The sequence below is a fragment of the Ascidiella aspersa genome, chromosome 2 (genome assembly GCF_963924565.1).
Source record: "Ascidiella aspersa chromosome 2, kaAscAspe10.2, whole genome shotgun sequence".
In the NCBI taxonomy this organism is placed as follows: domain Eukaryota; kingdom Metazoa; phylum Chordata; class Ascidiacea; order Phlebobranchia; family Ascidiidae; genus Ascidiella; species Ascidiella aspersa.
This window is the reverse complement of record NC_139448.1, coordinates 30,098,567-30,118,812: the sequence shown is the minus strand read 5'-3', so window position 1 is coordinate 30,118,812 and position 20,246 is coordinate 30,098,567. Positions and strand designations below refer to the sequence as shown.

Sequence of the window (20,246 nt, the reverse complement as noted above, 5' to 3'; positions counted from 1 at the left end):
TCACTAGGTACTGGGTCCTATTTGTTCAACAAGTTTCTCTTTTAAAGCGAATGTTGTTCGTATACAGGTCGCTTCAACTTTACGTTGCTGCACAAAAGGAAGTTGCTAGGCGAGGATCATGTGACATCCTTTTTAGTGATAAATTGCTGACATTAAAAAAACTATGATAGGCTTCAGCACGAACAGTTTGTACTCTGACTAGTCTTAGCGCTAGGCTTTTGTAATTGTTTTAAACGCGGGTTACAAGGTCTCTTACTTGGCATAATATTGAAGTTGCGGAATATGTATCGCTTAAAAATTCGGGAAATGATTTCGGATATTTTACCTTCTCGGCAGGTAAGAAGGAAATATAATAAAAAATACTGTTTATTAGTATTTGTATAAAATATAAATTAAAAAGTTATGTATCAATTTCTTGCCTGTCGTGTGTCCTATTTTTATTAAAACCCTTAGATTAGTGCTATGGATTAAAATCGATTTTCACAATGCTATGTGATATTTTCAGTTGGCAATAAGGTATTTTGGTTTTGGGAAAAAAATGTTGGTGAATTCAGTAATAAGAAAATTTAATTATTTTATATCTTGTAATGGCATAAATTGAATAAATCCGAAATTACTTTTTATTTAGAATGTGTACGTCACAGTTCGTTATAGCGAAAAGTCTAGGAAGCAGCGAACACAATTCTGTGAAAAAGAAAAATCAAATTTTCAGGTAAGAAAACTTAATTAGGTTACAGTCTGGTATTTTATCTACCAAAACAATAAAATCTTATTGTTGTGTTACAATGTTTTTTCGATATTTGGTTTGAACCAACATAATATTACCTGTAAAACTGCAAATGGAAACTAGTGTTATACCAGCATTAAATAGTATTTTACAATTTCTCGCAAGGGATTCGACTGTACTATATAATCTAACAGAGGTTTATATTGTATAGTCCACATGCTTCTAATGCTGTTTGTCTTAACTTCTTGTCTTAAACGGCTAAAATGTGTTCGTCAAAAATTACCAAACCCTTTCAAGTTGGGCTTGCAAAGTAAAAAAATATTGTATTTTTTTTATCGACGTCTTACATTTAAGTATCTTTGTTTGATCTTAATTAGTAAATATATTTTATACGTAAAATATAAACAGTAGGAAGCAATTCTTTTTTAAAATAACTGCCAGCACCTGATGATATTCCAGCCTCCAATATGATCTTTCTTGCATATTTGAACGTGTAACAAATTTTCAATTAGAACAAATCACATATTTTAAGAAGGGTCCCCACAACAAATCACATATTTTAAGAAGGGTCAAAATTGTTAATAGCTTCAATAGGTTTATATGAAGTATGCTAATGCACAAATATTCATTTCTGAAAAAAAAACATGATGAGTTGTACTTTTTCTCGAATATTATACCTCTATTTTCTATAGTTACTTTATTATAAAATCTTGGAAAAATCCAACTTTCGACTCAACCTATCAATACCAATTAGTCAACATTTGTAAAATGTCTTTAAATTCTATCATATAGAGCAAATGACCTGATTTTGGCTTGTGGCCAGCACTGTAGGGCTACAACGTTGTACCTTATATAAATGAAAAAGGGTCCAACTAGGACAAGAGGAATATTTATTAGTGTTTGTCGAATTACCGGGCTACCTATACATACTTTCAGTGACCCATGTTTAAAATCTGGCGAACAATGTCTGACTGGATAACATGCATGCAGCAGCCTTTCTGAAACTTTTTAACTGGCGGCCTCCATACTATACTTAAAACACAGTACAATAAAGAGAGAAAAAATACAAAAAACGTAAAAAAATCATGGTACCAAGAGTTACTACAATTAAATCAGTATTTTTACAAAATAGTTATTGTTAACAAGCTGTGAAATAATTTATTACTTTGGTAAATAAAACATGTGTTTTGGGACTGGATATGAGAGTCGTTTTAGGATATTTTAGGATCCCGACTCTAAAAAGTCACCTAATTTGTTTGAATTGGTCCCTACTTTTTGAGATTTGAAATTGGCTCCTAGTTTTCTCCTCCAAAGACATTAAACGTCTTCTTGTTATATAAGTTAAGTTCGAGTATGGGAGGTGCGGTACTCATGGAACATGGGGACCAATGGAACGCTTGAATATTGCGGCACTTGTTGGCGAAACTTGATAAATTTTGGTTGTTGGAGTGAAATTTTGTGTACATGACTTCGTCTAAAAAGTTCTACAGCGTGCTTTGAAAAAATGGTTGATTTATTACAATTTATCACATTTCTAGGTGAAAAATGTACTTGTTAACTTTGCATACGTAAAGTGTTTTGATAGTCGTACAATCGTAAGGAAGTGAATTTTTTTTTGTGGAGAGGGGAGATCTTTAGCTACATATTGAAAGTTAGTTTGATTCATTTGGTTCAGCGTACTGGCTAGCCACGAGAGATTTTCTAAGAAATGGCGATTAGCGGACCTTCAGAACAGTCTGTTCCATTGGTCCCTCGATCATTTTGTGATCATATTCTTAGATTTTAAGAATAGTAGTATGCCAACGTTCAAGACCAGAACAACTAGTCAGGGGTTGTTTACTACGGACCAGGGCTGTGATGTAAGAATCGGACTCGGGACTCGGGACTCGAGTACGACCAAGTAAAACTACCATAGTCCCAAGTCCGACGTGCGCATGCGCAGTATCAAATTTTGAAACTGATATGGCCGCCAACTGTAAATAATTGTAGGGCGGAATAGCATATAGTTGATATTTTCCAACCATGTAATGTGAGTGGATAAATTATATGACACCCCTATGAGTGGATTGCTGAATATCCGCCGTATTTAGTTATTAGTACTTATAAGTTAATCGCAAACAAACAAACAGTTGAAGTAACCAAAAAATGCCATATATATGACGACATGACGTATACCTACGTAATTAAGCATGTAAGGTTAACAAAAAAAAAATTAAAATACGTTTACATGTCTTTTGACTTCAACATAACCGGTTCAACCAAATCCTAGCAAATGGATAATAAACTATTTTGTTAAAGCTTTAGAGTTTAGAATAGTATAAACATTAGGAAATAAATCATGAACAAATACAAAAATACATTGCTTTAAACTTTAAAGTTATTACGGCCCCCACGGTTTCTGGACCCCAGTTTGATAACCACGTCCCAGCTAAAATAGTTTGAAAAAAAGTTTGATTGCAACTCAAGACAGGTCAAGTAATTAAAACTAAGCATAAACCAGGCAAAGTCCCGACGTACAGTGTAAACAAGTCAATTTGAAATGACTTATGTCCCATTCAGGTCATTTGTAAAATATCTTAAGTCCAAGTCAAGTCTTAAACGAATAAGTCAAAATCCCAGTGCAAGTCATCAGTTGCCCAAGTCAGGTCAAGTCATTACTACAGCATGCCATCTTCAAGGTAAATCACTGATATAAAAATAAACATAAATCATTAAAATTCGTAAACTCGTCCGATTATTAGCAAAATTCAACCAAAATCAACAACAAAAAACATGTCGCAACCTTATCGTTTTATGTGCAAAATTTCAACCCAAGTCATTTGACTCAATGACTTAAGTCCAAGTCAAGTCATTCGTCCAAAAGTCTTAAGTCAAGTCAAGTCATTTGAAATCAGTGACCCAAGTGCACTCAAGTTATGTCATTCTCATTGACTGAAGTCATTACAACACTGCTTACGTGTGTAATATTCAGAAACATAATACATCTTGTCAAAAAATTAATGAATGAAAAAATGTATTTGCCCAATTAAAGTCGAAGACAAGTCATATTGTCCCAAAGACGTCAAGTCAAATTGTTTAACACTGGTCCTTACAAAACTGGTAATAAAAAAGATCAAAAGTTTATCACTCGCCACATTTATTTGCCTTTATTGCAAAGACTTATTATTTTGTAAAATACCAGGTCCGTTATATGATAAAGAAGACCTGGTGGTTGAAAAATTTTGGTAGTATTTACTAGCACAGAAGCATCAATAATTTGACGTCATTTAGTGATACGTTTAGAAATATCAATAAAAAAAATATGAAAAAACATTTCAGATAGCAAAATGCTTATACAAAAATTACACAAGCAACTATCCTACGAATATTAAAGATTGTCGTACAATTACTTAAATAATGTTTATATATTGTGTATTCCGGTTAAATCTCATGTATATATTTATTTTGTTTAGTTACTCTTTCATTTCCTTAATTCGAAGACAGTCTAAAAATCGACAATGACCAAGCCGTCAGCAATAGTAAACTTCTTTGACAACTTAACGCCAGAAGTTCGGGCAAGTACTTTTCAATATTTTGTATACTTGTGCATTGTGATTTAAATTTACCAAAAAAAAACTAACTGAAAGTAATAAAAGATACAAACACCTAATGTGTTCAACAACTGTGATCTAGACCAATGTTTCTTAATGAGGTGAGTGGTTCACCTCAGGGTGAATAAAATTTTACAGGGGTGAACCAACCAAAAGGGGTGAATAGGGGTAAACAGTCAGAAATACTTGATAGCTTGCGAGCGGGGCGGATATTCCGGGTGTTCATTTTGTGCTGTTATATATAGACGAGATAGTTTTATCATATCATGAGACAAGGGTGAATGAAATCTGGAGATAGATGCGAGGGGTGAACAAAACTAAAAAAGTTTTAAGAAGCACTGATCTAGAGTTCTTGACCACTAGGACTAACGTATAATACATGGAAAACCGTCGCACACAAACTGAATCTTTCCAAAAATGATGCAAGCAGAGCAGGATAGAAAAACAACTATTTTGCAGTGAGGTTCGAACTCACGGCCTCCGCCTCCGGCCATACAAGGACCGTCGCAACCTCACATTGACAGCAGCTTTAGAAGAGCTAGATCACAGTTGATGAAACGTATATATGTGTATCTTTAAATCATTCATTGAATGATATAGTACTGTTGATCCCCTTCAATGTGAAGTGCGGTGTAACCAAAAATAAGTTTTAATACCCTGGTTGTAGGCTGCGCTAAACCGTTACGTTATCGCGCCTTAGTTTTTAGTATGGTCGTACATTTTAGTTCTGATTTATACATTTTTAACATAATGTTTTTTGCAGGTGTTGATTGCCCAACTAGATTTGAATAACTGGTCACCGACAGTCGGACAGGAAATAACTTTGGTATATTGTGGTTTTAAAATGCATTGGTTATTTGTTGAACAAATATTTTGAATATACCGTTTTTGTTTTAAACGATTTTAGTTCTTTATTTGGTACAGGCCGAAGGCCCTATGCCATAAATATGACCCCTGTAAAGCCGAAATATAATTCGGCCTCAACACTTACAACCTTGTCGCATAATAATCGTTCAACATTGAACCTATTTTTAGCGGTAGATTCTACAGAATCCAACTTTGACTTTGCAGTAGAAAATTTATTCTACTTCAGCTATAGGCAAAAATAACAGTTACGTGCGTTTTTAAAAGAGTTTTTTTTAATCTTGCGAAATTTTATTTTTTAACACTATTTTTCGCACTTTTTAAACTTAATTAATTGCTCTTTTTAAGTCTTTTAACCGTCACAATTGTGTTGTTTGTCTAGTTAGCCACTTGCTATCTAAATTCTAAATCCTATCCTTACGTTTAACCTTACATACTGACATTTTTCTCTTTGTTTCAGAACCTGGAGGTTTTAAACATTAGGTAAGTATTTTTACAGTTTAGAATTGAAAAAATAATTAACAATGGTTAAGGTACTTTCGAAAATCGAACTGTTCGTAAGGTAAGACCAGAAGAAATCAATATCTTGCTGAGAATCCATTTTCACTAACTAACTCAACGTTAGAACATAAAAACTGTCTATTGAAGGATTTCGTTAAGCTACATCAGGATGTAAATATTAAGTTGCAAATAATAATATTCCAACGTTACAGATGAGTACACAACACTACATTAGTGTTGTAAAGTTTTTGTTTTACACCTATGTCTATTTTGTCGAATGTTCCACATTAGTGTACTTAAAATGGGAAATTGGGCCACGTTTAATTTGGTTGGGTCGCCGACTCGAGTGGTTCACATAGTTTGATTTTTTGAGATTGGTTCTGAGAAAATTTTCCCAAAAATGTAAGAAAATTAAGGAAGTAATACGAAGTATGTCTTATAAATATAATTCGAATTCATGTTTTGTTTGCTTACAAGAAGTTCAGCGAAGATAGTTTGGGTCGCCAAAGCTTGGTTGTTATAGTTACGCCTAATATTTGGGTCGCGGTGAAAAAAGGTTGAGAAACACTGTTCTACAACATAGATTTTTGAAACTTGTTTACAATATAAATTGCAACAGAAATAATGGAGATGCTGAGAGAGAGTTGCCACAGGAAAGAGGCGAGGTGCATCCATTAGCAGAAGAATCACCTTCACAGATGCAACAGCAAATGGGTCAAGACGATTTAGGTGTGTATTTTTGTGACTCTTATAAGAAGCCTATATTGGTGTCGTTAACTGCTTTTACTGCTTCGTATCTTCGCCTTGTGCTTATGATGTTCGATACTAGGTGTAAACGACAGTGTTGTAAACAAGTCATTTTGAAATAACTCAAGTCATTGACTTAAGTCATTGACTTAAGTCATTGACTTAAGTCATTACAACACTTGTAAACGATCACTTTTTAAGCGGGAACATTGACTTCACTACATTTATTATAAATGTCTTATTAATAAAATTTTCAGATTTTTAACGCTCATTATCTCAGCATATTAAGCTTGAAATACCCGTAAACAATCATATTCTTGCGTAGCCATATCTAAAAGGGGATATGTAGCTTTGTTAGGTACCTATTTAAAACACTTTCTAGCTGCAGTACACGAAATCGAAAATATACTTTGTTTTTAGATGCGGTGCTAACTATCTGTTTCCCACTTAAACTGGAAAGACGTGAAGACGCCACTGTTGAGAATATTGTCACTTACCTTTATAATAACTTGTCTTACAAATTCTAAAACACTGTTTCTGTAGTCTGTAGTTAACATGGTGGTAGATATCAAATTGACGTTGAAGTTGTGCTAATGTGGTAGCTATCAAACGTAACTGCTTTTCTATATTGTCGAAAATCGTGCTATACTTTCTAGAAGTTTCAAAAATAAATACAAACTTGCGATGGTTGTATATTTTGGTGGAGTTTTTTGGTTTAGTTTGTCATGGGGTGGTTTGTCAGTGGGTATATTTACAAATGCGACGGTGGGTCCTTACTAGAGCGAATTTATTTTTTTATCTTGGCAGAAAAAGTCAAACTATGTAAAAATTTAAACGTTAGGTAAATTTTTGTTTTTTAATTGTTTACAAAATGCACAAAACCGTTTACAAAATTAACGAAAACTGTAGTGAACTTTCTGTAATTTTCGTTCAGTTTACAATTTTATTAAATTTTATTTTTGAATTGCATTTAACAAATATTTAACTGTACCGGTATATATGTTTTAAAGCAAGGGTCTCAAACACGCGGCCCGCGGGATCATTTTGTGCGGCCCGTGTCGAAATTTTGCATTTTCAAGTATTTGACAATATTAAAGTGCCACGTATCTTTTTTTATCAGATTTGTTAAAATTCACCTTAAATTTGCTTCAAAAACCTGAAACAACTCACCAAACTTCACTGTCATATCACTTTCAAACGCTACGAGTTGTAGGCTTTGATTGTTCTAGCCTAGTATTGAATAAATGGCTATAGTTTAAAAAGCTAAATTACACTTGTCTTTTGCTTCAAAAATGAGAAAAATGACAGACGAAAGAAAAGTTTTTCAAGATAAGTGAGAGGAGTTATATTTTGTCACCGCGGTCAGAGGCATGGGCGCCCGCAGGGGGGGCAAGGGGGGCACTTGTCCCCCCCAGGAATTTCAAAATGCGATTATTAGTATTATTTATAAGTGTAATATGTATTACTTATGAAGGTTAAAAATATTATCCAATATCCATTGCCCCCATTGGCGTATTCAGGTGGGCGGGAGTTCTTACCTCCTTTTTGTAAGTGATATTATCGTTTTTTGATCGTTTTTGTCATGGTTTAACAAACTGTTCGAAGCGCGAAACCAAAATCGAGCGCAAAACGCCGTTTTTCGTCTTTTGTTTGGTCGACCGTAAACGCTGGAAGTTTTTCTCTTTCGTTATTTGTTTAGGTTGACTGATTAGCAAGTGTGTATTCGACAATTGACAACGCTAAGTCAAACCTTCTTTCCTTTTTTGTCGCTAAAAAACGTCGAATTATACGCAGTAAGTTCCTCGCTGTTCGGTCTCTGCGCTAATATCCGATGTGGGTGTAACATCGACATTTAACTGAAGCAGATTCTTAAAAGGAGGTATAATGGTGACTGTCGTGCGCGTTTCAAAGTCTCCATTTTTAAGTAATGATGTTTAACGCAAAATTATGCTCTTTTAGCATACTGTACTCTAAGACCACGTGCTAAGTGTGCAATGGACACAACTTATTCCCCCTCAACCGCAGCTTGTAATTTAGCTGACTTTGCACACAGCTTGGCGCAGATGTTGCGCTTATCGTGGCATAATAACACCCGGAAAAAACAATCTTTGTTTTAGTATTGCAGGTGGTGAAAGACGTGCTTGTAATTTAGCGCTCGTTCCGTTCATGGAACTTGAAAAGTGCGCTGCTGATAGTCGAAATATGTGTGATTCTACCACAATTAATCACATATATTTCACGACCTTGGTTTGTTTTTTTGCTTAATGTAAACGATTGCACACCGTGATTTCGGAGCTGGCGCCTGACAGGATTGTCGGCGACGGACGTGGTCGCTTTTACTGGACGTATTTGGATGTTTTTGATTAGTTTTCTTATCACGTTTTGCAATCACCATTCTATGACGTCATGCTGTCACTGTTTTATGACGTCATTATTTATAAACGTCAGACGAAAAATAGGGGAATTCCCCAAGTTGAAAATTCTTGACCCCCCCTTTTTGATTTTCTGGTTACGCCCCTGATTGCCCCCCCTGGAAAATTTTCTGCGGGCGCCCCTGGTCAGAGGTACTAGTTATTGCCTTATTTGCAGGCAGAAGATCTCTGTTATGATGAAGTATAACAAGGGGTTGCACTTCGAAACTATGCACCGCGATGAATAATATGCTTACCAGGGCAAAGTAAAAAAATAAAAAGTTAAACCAGCATTTTGCAAACAAAGAAGTTTCTTTGCAAATATTAGGCAGTCCACATCTGCAAGCAACTCTAAGATTTGTTTTTGCTGACAATTTGAAGCCCAATATCGAGGTCCTTGTTGAAAAACGCTGCAAGTAAAGTAGCCAGAACAAATAACTATAGCCTAAAATCAGCCTACATGTCTTTATATTTTATTGTGTTCTTATTATGGGTTCTTAATGGTTGAAATTTTATTGTGAATTGCGGCCCTTGGGCATTTTACACGTCCTCATTTGGCTCTCAGAGCAATTTGAGTTTGAGACCCTTGTTTTAAAGCAATATACGGTATACGGTATACAAGAGAAACTTGTTGAACAAATTAATAACAAAGGACCCAGTACCTAGTAAAAAACAGTGACAATAGACCTATGGGTGGAGCACCAAAATATACCTATAAAGCAGAATAAACATTGATAGGCTTACCCTAGCATTAAGACCAACGATATAACAAAGTCAAATACATAGTAATATCCACTTCAGAATTAGATATAAATATTCTGAATATTACCTAAATTCATCGGAATAAGGCGTAAATATAACGCCCAAAACTGTAGGAAGAGGCTATGAAACGATAGGGGGCCGTCGGTCTGGAATCGGCCGTTTTGGTGTCGACTATGTACGCCATATTGTGACCGGCGCCGATGTTTTGGCGCTGGATTGTTTGGCCCTGTTTGGGTTTAGTGTAAGGGAATGAGAGAGGATATAAATTGGGTTAGGGTTAAAATTATTTGGGGAGTTAGTGATGAATTAGAGTGGGGTTTAGGGTTAGATAAAATGTTGTATGGGCCTGATTCTGGCCATTCAGGTATTTTTCCGACGGATTTAAAATTTATTCCGATTTGGACGTTATTACGACTATACATTGTTGGTCTTATTTTTGTAGTATTTCGAACTGTGTTTTTTATCGACGTTGACTTTGTTCTTATTTCAATCTTATGGATAGAGTCCCTGTGGATGATTGGTTTCTTTAAATCCACGAACCTGCCTATAGTGCCTTGTTTATTGTCATTATATATAGGTATTGCTTTTTTCGGCAATGCAAATATGATAATGTTGGACCCCACGGTATTGCAGCCAACAGAACTGATAAATTTAAGTTTATGGTGGGCGACTGCCTTTGCTTTGTCTTCATTATTATAGCTTTTAAATTTGTTGAAAAGAGCCAATTAAAGGGTTGCTTTCTGTCTGACGCACACAAACCTTTAGAGTCAGATCCGGGTTGGTCGGAGTCTGACTCGGGACGCGGGAGTCGGACTCGGGTTCATTTTTTTGGCCGAAGCCGGACTCAGGTAAAAAAACCTATCAGCCAAACGTTATTTTTTGTTGTGCTACGTGATACCTATGTCCTGTGCCAATATTTCGCGATAAAAACACAGAATCCATTTCCAAAAATTCTTAGCATCAGTAGAAAAAACAAATAACAGAAGTTGGACATAGACAATTGACACGAAACAAAAGTGTAACTATCCTTAAACAAGAAAGGATGATGACAACCATTTTCACTTTTTCATTAAGGCTGTATTGACTGTGAGGGAAGCCCAGGGATAACTGCGCAATATAGGAACCTCTAGCTCACCTCCAACCAATCACTTTATTTGAGTGAAGCAATCACGAACAGTTTTAAAACCGCACAGTGGCAGCGCAGCAAGCTGTAAAAACTAAATTCTTATTAGCGCAACGCAAGACTATGACGTCACAATGCACAATTCTACTCAAAACTTGCAATTGCGTGAATGAACAACTAATTGTAAATTGTGACGACGAGCGCAAACACGTTGGAATTACGTTAACGCAATGTCACCTTTGCGCGTATAGGTCGAGCCTAAGTTTGGCTTTCTTTTTTAGTCCCACAATTAGGCCTATGTACAGCATAGTTATTATTATTGTGTTTGTTAACCCTTGGTAAAGTAAGTTGCCTGAAATTTTATTGCACAAAACATTTTCTTTTTCAAGACCGTCGTGTTGATTTTTTTGTTAGGTGCTTCGCGGTCCCAGAAAATCGTCTCGTGGACACCAAAAGGACCGCGGACTCCAGTTTAAAAACCACCGCTCTAGCTGGTCACTAACGCCACCCGTGTACGCTTTTAAACTGCATGCTACCTCTCTACTTGCTACAGTGTTGACAATATAGTGGACAACTAGATTTATTTTAGCTTTTTACAATTAAACTAGACTTAAAATTAGACAATTTCAGTTTGTTTTTCAAAACCATTTTTAGTTTTCTCGATTACCTAATTTTAGAAAAAACGAATTACATAAAGAATTTGAAGTAGAATTGCATTTTATTATTTACAATCAATGTCATTTGAATTGCGAATTATTCTTATACGAATGTGAATGGTACAAATGTGTTAGCTAATTTTGATGCTTTTCAGCACAGCATGCTTTTTGTACTGTAAAAATTACATACTGGTCGTTCCAACCAAAGAGTTTTAATTCAAATTCTTTGTTTTGACAAAGAAAAATACTAACAATGCCGTAATGCCGTTGGATAAAGTAGCATTTTTGGTAAAGTTTTGGTAACGAATTAGATTAGAACCAGAATTAAAGCACACAAGCAATTAACAAATTAGATTAGGATTAGAAGTAGCCGCATTTGCTCTTATTCACTGATCTAGAAAACTAGAATTATCTGGTTGTCCAAATCTGGTTGACAGGATGTGTGTAACGCTGCCTTGTAGAGAAATCCAGTACAGTGTCATCATATAGGCGGATCCAGGTTAGGTTTGACCATGACAAATTTTATGTCGTTACAAGTTACGGCTTAATTCAGCTTAAGGAAGTCATAAGAAGCGTGCTGTTCTGGAATGAACTGATGTGAATACACAAAGCGAGAAAAAGTTTACTTGGCAAAAGTTTTATCGTACACTCTCGAACAGAATTGACGCCATAAGAACATCAAACAGTTTTAGCTTTAAAGCATTTATTATTACCGTGTCGTGAATTTTTGTACGTTTGTACAGGGGTGGGCAACTGTGTTCAATGGAAAAGCCATTTGCAGAAAATATAGTACCAGAGAGCCTCAAAATTATTTCAAAACAAAAACGGTAAATAATGTAAGCTCAGCAAAAATAACAGAATTGTAATAGTCATAAACAAAATGCTGGCCTAAACAAAGAAAAAAAACGAGAGAAACGTTCATACAAAATACTCTTGGTAGACTTGACATTTTTTTGGAATTCTACGATTCGACTAGAAGAGCCACACAAAACATGCCGTCGTATATATTATAATATTGCGACGCCAAAAACCAAGTAACAGCATACACCGTGAAAAATTTAGCACTGTTGATCTAGCCTACTTTTGAAAAAAACCTACGCTGTAGCAACATTACAACCAGATTGCATTTAAAAAAAATCATTTAAGCTACGTTTTAACACAAAAAAGCAGTTTAGTCATGTTTAAAATAAAAATCCTAATCTACTGCAGATAGGACTTGAGGTTTTCCACAGTCATGTCCTGAAGTCGTTCCAGTTTCATTGGAATGTAAATAGTGATGAGCACTTCGGCCTCTAAAAATATAAATCGTCTTCATTTAATCACAAGTTTTAATTAGTTTAAAAGCTCGACTTAATTTAAAAATATAAACTTATTTCATAAATCACGTAACATTACACAAAGTTTGCAAACAAAACGAAAAAAAAAATTCTCTCAGAGTCTCGTTACATGCCATAGGATATACCATTAACATATTGGCTGTTACATTAATACCGCGTTGTGTTTAGTATCACAATTAACACCACATTTATATATTTAAGTTGACTGGCACAAACAGCTTCATCATTCCACCCTGATAACTCCGTTATTTCCTTCTTATGTTGTAAATATTCATTAATGATAATAATTTTATACTACGTTAGTTCTAGCGATATTTCATCCCGGAACCGTTATAGTTTTTATTTTCGAATTAACACATTTTAGATATAAACAACTTTGAAAAAGAAAGCGGCTTAAAATCGTTATCAATAGTCAAATATTTTAGGAATAACATGTTAGGTAGAAGATCTATGGTAAAAAAGATTGTTTTAATCGTATTATATGTTTTAAACGTATTATATGGGAAAATTTCACCATACCACCTAAATTTTAGGTGTTCGCTATACCTATCTCGTTTGTAAAAGCGACAAATATTTTTTAGATTAGTTCGATATAAACTGCGGCCAGTGGTTTCAGTAGATCACATACAAAAAATAAGGGATTTAGTAAGCGGGACTTTCCCAAAGCGCAAGCAGAAAGTTTAAAATTAGGCAAGTCAAAGTTCTATTAATATTTTGGCATATCTCTTAACTATTTCTTAAAAATTTCAGTCAAACATTTTTAACTTTGATAGTATGACATTAAACTTGAATTTACCAATAAGCAAGTCATAGATTTGATGATCGATATAGGCTACACATAGAGCGTCTCTTATGTTGTCCAATATGCAGTAATTCCAACCCAGCTCAAGTATAGCCTACCTTTTTATGCATATTTTATGTCGTGTTGGAATAAAATAAATAAACTTTTTTGTCCACCCTATTTGGTGCATTTAACATTAACAACTCGCAAAAATAACGGATTTTGTTAAAATCATAGTGCATTTTTAGAAGCTGTCATTATTGTAATGGCTGAAGTGAATGATTTGACTTAAGGCGTCTCATGAGTAGACGTGTTTTAAGATCTTTTGACAAATTACTTTTAATAATCCTTTCACAAATTACTTTTAATAAGTGTTTTAATTAGTAATTTATTCTCGATTTAGAAGTCAAAATGTGCTTGATTTTGGTTTTGTTTTGGGTATTTGCAATGCGAAATATGGTTTGGAGTGGAAAGAATTTGTCAATTTTAATAATTTACACTTTATTTTTAATCCATCGACTTGGGGTAGTGACTTGGAATAGGACTTGACGTATTATATTTTAAACAGTGCTTGGGACTTAAGTTACTTTGCAAATGTCACTCAAATTATTTTTCAAATTACTTAACTTTAAGTACATTTGAACTCACTTGTTTGCAATCTACAAACCGCCCAATGGAAAAGTCTAGAAGCGAATAAAACTTTAACATAAACTAGATAGGATTCGAAAGCTACAAAGAGCTAAAACGATGACGTCACAATATTTTAGTTTTTTTGACCCGAGTTAAAGGCACCTAGGGGTTTAGCCTCATAAACCTCTTACGCGCACCTATACATACCACTCTATGTCATGTCTAGAAATTGAAAGGTTTGCGATCTACACTTTTTCTTTAAAGCTTCAGACAAAAGTCGGTCTAATTCTAAAACATACCAAGCAAACCAAAAAAGAATACGAGGAAAAACAAGATATGTCCCGAAAATAAATTTTCGGCCCATGTAATAACAGATGCCATGTTTTTGTTTGTTTCGAATTACAGTACAGTACTGACCTACAACATTATGCACATCCTCTGTCCTTTCATTCCTGTCATTGGTGATCTGTGGTGGCCTTGATCTATTAGTGAATAAACTAGATTACAAAAGAGTTTTACAACAATCGTCTTCAAGCAAAAAAGATTTATGCAAACACACACAAGCTACCACGATTATTTGATCGCAGTTGTTCTTTATTGTTAAGCTGGCATAAAACATGAACAGAGGTGTGGTGAAAAGTTGTTACCTTTTCTATTTCACTAATGCCTAGCCCTAGTATAACAGCCATGTGGGATGACACAATTCAAAAAAGCCTCTGATGTAAAAGCGTGATTCCTCGTTAATAAGGTGTGCATTAGTGTAATATATTTATTTTGATGTAAGATAACACTTTTCAAGGTATATTCAAGCTACCTTGCAGTCAAAAGAATAGAAGCCCTTACAGGCGTTACTTTTACTCAATTGGCTATTTTACCACGGAAACTAACCTGATGCTTCGAATATCCATTCCCTGAAAAACAAAAAGCAAGTTTGTTAGAAAAGTGAACACGTCCTGTTGTAGAAATAACCAAACCTTGAAATATTTTTGAAATACAATCCTCGTTTTTGAGACAAAGCTTTTGAAACTTATTATGTAGCAACAATATTGCGTGGCATTTAGATATTTTTTTTTAAATTTGTGTTATGCATATCACTTTGTTCGAATTTAGTTTCGTTAATGACTAGGGCGATTATTTTTTTACTTGTCAAAAAAAGTAAAAATTTTTTGAAAATTTACATGTTAGGTCAAAATTTTCAAGTCAAAATCGAATTAAAATGCACATAAATTGTTTACAAAATTAAAAACAAAGCTATAGTCAGCTTTTTGAAATTGGTCGTTCAGTTTTTTTTAAATTTATCGTTCAATTTTATCAAAAAGAAATCGTTTTTAATTATATGTAGTCTTTTTAACCGTATTATATCTTCAGTAGAGTAATATAAAGTATAAAAAACGTGTGAATAACGACGCCTAGGTTATTTAAATCAATATTTCTAACAGGTTAAAATTTTGTCAAAGAAAATTATTTTTAGGTCAAAATTTGTCAAAATTTTAATTTTTCAGGTCAAAATTTCTTAATTTTTAGGTCAAAAAAGAATTGCCCTAGTAATGACGGTAAAATGTCAACAGTCACAAAAATGAAGTCCAACCGAACTTAAAATTGATTTTAGAAACCGGTAATTTTCGTCGGAACCTTATCTAAAACTGAAGGTTTAGACCAGCGCATTGCAATCTTATCACAAAGTTAAAATATATTGGCGGCGCACTTATAAAACAGAAACTAAAACATTGACACAGGAACATGTCAAAATCACCTGAGAGCGAAAAACATTTTGGGATTTATTGCAAACGAACGAATTTTTTTACCAAGTTTTACCATGTTCGAATTTAACTCTGTTTGTCAAATAGTTAAAACATGTTTGACGAATAAATGTCAAAACGAACCGAACCAGAATCAGAAAAAAACAAACAGTGACTTTTTGCCTAAAATCAACCACATAATTAGTTAATTAGTATTATAACAAATTTACGGAAGAACTAAACCCGATTTTGGAAAAAGTGTTTGCCCGAACCGAATTGGTCAGGCGATTCGATTCTTTGGATTGGTCATTATTCGAAATTTTGCACCCAAAATCACATGTTTACCAAAATGAACAACAGCCTACTTGTACAACATCTGAAAACTTACCCAAATTAACTCCCCTTCCTGAACAGGAGGTTCGGAAATATCACGCAAAAGTAGTTGGGCAACGGTCTCCTGAAAAGTATATAGGTGGTAAAAAAATATTTTTTGTAGATTACATGGTGTTGGGACCAAAGCTAAAATATTTTGTTGGTTAAGAAACTCTGGTAAAGGCAACACATCTGTTATCAACTTAATGGCACTGAACGCTTTTATTAGGACTTTCCGCAATATTTCTAAAAAGGTGATTTAAAAAGAATTATATATTTCAACTGTGTAAAAAATAAATTCTTACTTTAGGTGCAGAACTCAAGCTTTCGAAGAACTCTGATACTTCTATTGACCTTGTCATTTTTCTTTAGTTTCTGTTAAAAACTTTAACCGTAAACATTCTGCACAGATAGATTACCGTGTTTATTGTATTTTTTTTGAGAAACATATTAAATGAACAAAGAATTTAATTTTATATTACATATTTAAAAATAAAAATCGATTCTAAACATTGCTTCCATATTTTGTTTTTATATGCAAAATGCTTTACATCCCCATTAGGTTATTCCGATACTTTTTAATCCAGTACCGATACCCGATATTTTAGAGAAAAAGTACCGCGATCCGATCCGATGCTAATGACGTCATAAACCATCAAAATGGATTAAATTATAACGTTCAAACGTTTTTTTGCCTAGGTTATTAGGTTAAAATTTGTGTTTGGTGTTAAGAATGTGAATAAGCAACAGTCGAGGTAAAAAATTGCTGCACTGGAATGAAAATCATAACTTAAGGATCTACATTAATTTGGTATGAGATCAACACCGATTCCACCCTATTATTGGACGATCGCCGATACTCAGTGTTGTAAACAAGTCAATTTAAAACGAATTAAGTCCCAGTCAAGTCATTTGATAAAAGATTTAAGTCCAAGTCAAGTCATTTTGGTCAAACAACTTAAGTCAAGTCACTTGAAAACAGTGACTTAAGTGCATTTAGGGCAAGCCAATCACTTAAGTAACGGTTAACGGTTATCGGCTCCGATCCCATAAAATCAGGCATTTTTTACCAATCCTAGTGAGAAAAACAAAAGTCGGTTTGAGGTAAAATAAAGCCAAATTGGCAAAAGTAATTGGCAAAAGGGGATTGTTGATATATCGACTCATACGCTGTGGCTTTGAATATTTTCTATTTTGACCTTTTATCGTAAAAATCTGATTTCTTCTGAAAGAAACGTTCCTTGATATTTTACATATTTTATACAAAAAATCAAGGAACGTTACGTTTAACAGAAATCAGATTTTTACGATATATATATATTTAATGGCACATGTTTAAAGTTTCGCAGCACTAATACCTGTATTGGACTTGGGTGTGATGGGCTGGAGTTTAAGCTAACTAAAAGATATAGTTTCACCAATTAATAAAAGTTGTAAGTAGAGCTGTTCGATACTTGATATTTATTCTTCTACTGATACCAAATGACGTAATTACTATGCTCAAACAAGCAAACTTAATGAACTAGTAATGTTAAGATTTTTTTTAGGATTGTTAAGATTTTTTTTCAGGTCGCTGGGCCACAATTTACTCTTCGTTAGGAAGTTTAGTAGCCTAAGTTAGGCCTATAGTTATGTACGGTTCTGTAAGGTAGCTTGATAATGAATTGTGCAGTGTTGTAATGACTTAAGTCAATAACTTGTATAACTTGACTAAAGTGCACTCAAGTCTCTGTTTTCAAATGCCTTGACTTGACTTAAGTATTTTGGGCAAATGACTTGACTTAAGTCATTTAGACAAATGACTTGGGTTAAAATAAATTGTTTTAATTAACCATTTATTTATAAAATTGCGTTATTTATCATAATCTTTGCACATAAAACAATTTGCTTGCTATATATGTTGCTTTTATGTTATTTATTTACTTGGGTTATTGCTCATAATTGGAGAAGTTTTCCAGTTTTCATAATTTATAGTTCTATTTTTGTGACAAGGGCTTGACTTGAAGTTGGCTTGCTCTAATAATGACTTGACTGGGACTTGACTGGGACAACCGATGACTTGGACTTGTTTAGAAAGAATTGACTTGGACTTAACTTATTTTAATAAATGAGCAGACTGGAACTTAAGTCATTTCAAAATGACTTGTTTACAACATTGGTTTTCTAAAACTAGAAAAACATTTATTGCCCCTAAATATTTCTGATGTTTCTCTATATATTAATAAATGTCCAAAGCCGCCTCTAAATATGAAGATCCTACTACTGACCAGCAGATGTTTTACACTTTTAAAGCTGCCGTCCTAGAGCACATATTAAAAATTTATATGTCAGAAATAACGCCTCAGTATTCATAGCCGTAAGTTTTAAATTGGTTTTTATGGTTAGCCAAAATCATTTTTTCAGACATCCGCAAATTAAGTTTTGTGACCAAGTTCTGTGATCATTTCAGCAAACAACAAACACGTAGCATTTAACAAGCAAACAAGCAGACTTCTATAAAAAAAGAACCACATTTATCAAATATTATTCAAAAACATCCCGGTCGGAACGACTTTTTTTGTCGCACGACCGGTAAGCCGTATGACGAAGTCGAAAATCATCCCTGACATTTGAAGTCACGTGACATTAATAAAACCATTAGGTGTCCATTTTTTGTGGAAAAAATTTCTGTGCTCATTTCTGTTTTATTATTTAGGTCAAGTAATTTTCGAAAGTCCATGTCAAGTATTTTTTTTTCAAAAGACTTAAGTCATCAATTAAAATATTTTTACTCAATGACTTAAATCCAACCCCAGTATACTTAAGTCAAGGTAATTAACTTAAGTAAAACAATGTGCATTGAAAAATATTTAACGTGTTTTACTTTGGTAGCAAATACATAAATTTGGGTTACCTGTATTTCAAGAAGCCTATTATAACCGAAAAAGGAAAAACAAAAATCGAAAAGTAAGAATATATCAAACGTGGTAATCGGAAATGCGAAAGTTTAAAAATTTTTTTAAAATCATAGAGTGCAGAAATTCTCCTTATATGCGTACATATTAAGTTTTACTTTTTAACGCACATTTCTAAAAGTTTTACGAATTGGTGGCTTTCTGAGAAATGTACAGCATTATAAGACATGTTTAATGCTTACCTTCTTGTTAGCCATATTGAGATGATGTCTTGAGGGCAAGTACATGATTATATTCCAGCCAATAGACTGACCTGTGCTGTGCATATTCCATAATTCCACATATCAGAGGGTGCAACAAGTTTTTTTTGAAGTATGTATTGTTTTATACCAGATTTTGCTGTATTATTTTTCATATCCACTACCCTAAAAAGCAAAATAATTTACCAGTTGAAAGCCCAGCGTCTGTTAAATGACAATCCAAACGACTAACAATGCCCAATGAATAACATTCTACTGAAAGCTCAAAAGGCATCGTAATACAATTCATCGTTTGTTGCTAAGGCCATGGATACATAACAAACCGAACACAATAATGGTAAAAAATGGTATCGAGTTTGACGCGCAGCAATCAAAGAAATCACGCGCGTTTTATTGTCCTCGTTCTATATCACGGGTGGGCAACATTTTTCTAGTCGCTCTCACGTATATTATAACACCAGCAACGACTATCAATCTGAGATGCAACGCAAAAAATGCTTTTCATTTTTTTTTTTAAGCAAAGAACTCAGAAATAAAATCTTTGGCATTAAATTAACCAAAAACATACCCATTTTAATTAATTATTTTTGGGTGAGGGCTTCCACCTCCGGACAACCGTCTACCAAACCTTCGAGGAAGAGAGGCACGGAATCCATTGAGGGAGGGGAGGCGCCAGCGGGGGATGGATTGGGTATGAATGGCCTCTTAGTTGAAATAGCCAATTAAATATGAGGAATGGTCTAGTGTCCAGTTCGTAAAATTGGTCGCGTGATTTTCGTTTGTGGGCCGTAGGGGACGTAGGTCGCCCACTCCTGCTATCGTACCATCAACGTTATTTACGGTACCATATCT

At 34.2% G+C, this 20,246-nt stretch overlaps 2 protein-coding genes across 4 annotated transcripts; one reads left to right on the top strand and one right to left on the bottom strand.

The window, feature by feature from the left end:
* Positions 1-150: 150 nt before the first annotated feature.
* Positions 151-7,106, top strand: LOC146164791 (uncharacterized). The gene is made up of 7 exons (XM_083382765.1): positions 151-336; positions 629-712; positions 4,180-4,281; positions 5,081-5,143; positions 5,642-5,664; positions 6,302-6,411; positions 6,850-7,106. Exons 3-7 carry the CDS (start codon positions 4,225-4,227, stop codon positions 6,954-6,956), a joined length of 360 nt encoding a protein of 119 aa, XP_083238891.1. The 5' UTR covers positions 151-336; positions 629-712; positions 4,180-4,224; the 3' UTR covers positions 6,957-7,106.
* A 5,110-nt stretch (positions 7,107-12,216) lies between these two features.
* LOC146164790 (uncharacterized) lies at positions 12,217-19,545 on the bottom strand. Of its 3 annotated transcripts, none has more exons than XM_083382821.1 (6): positions 19,448-19,545; positions 16,546-16,615; positions 16,257-16,325; positions 15,018-15,040; positions 14,547-14,611; positions 12,217-12,673 (listed from the first exon to the last, which is right to left on the bottom strand). In XM_083382821.1, exons 2-6 carry the CDS (start codon positions 16,600-16,602, stop codon positions 12,582-12,584), a joined length of 306 nt encoding a protein of 101 aa, XP_083238947.1. In that variant the 5' UTR covers positions 16,603-16,615; positions 19,448-19,545; the 3' UTR covers positions 12,217-12,581. The 3 variants fall into 3 exon arrangements, with proteins under 3 accessions (XP_083238947.1, XP_083238945.1, XP_083238946.1); XM_083382819.1 differs by having other exon boundaries at positions 19,377-19,536; XM_083382820.1 differs by lacking the exon at positions 19,448-19,545 and having other exon boundaries at positions 16,546-16,644.
* Between the last annotated feature and the right edge of the window lie 701 nt (positions 19,546-20,246).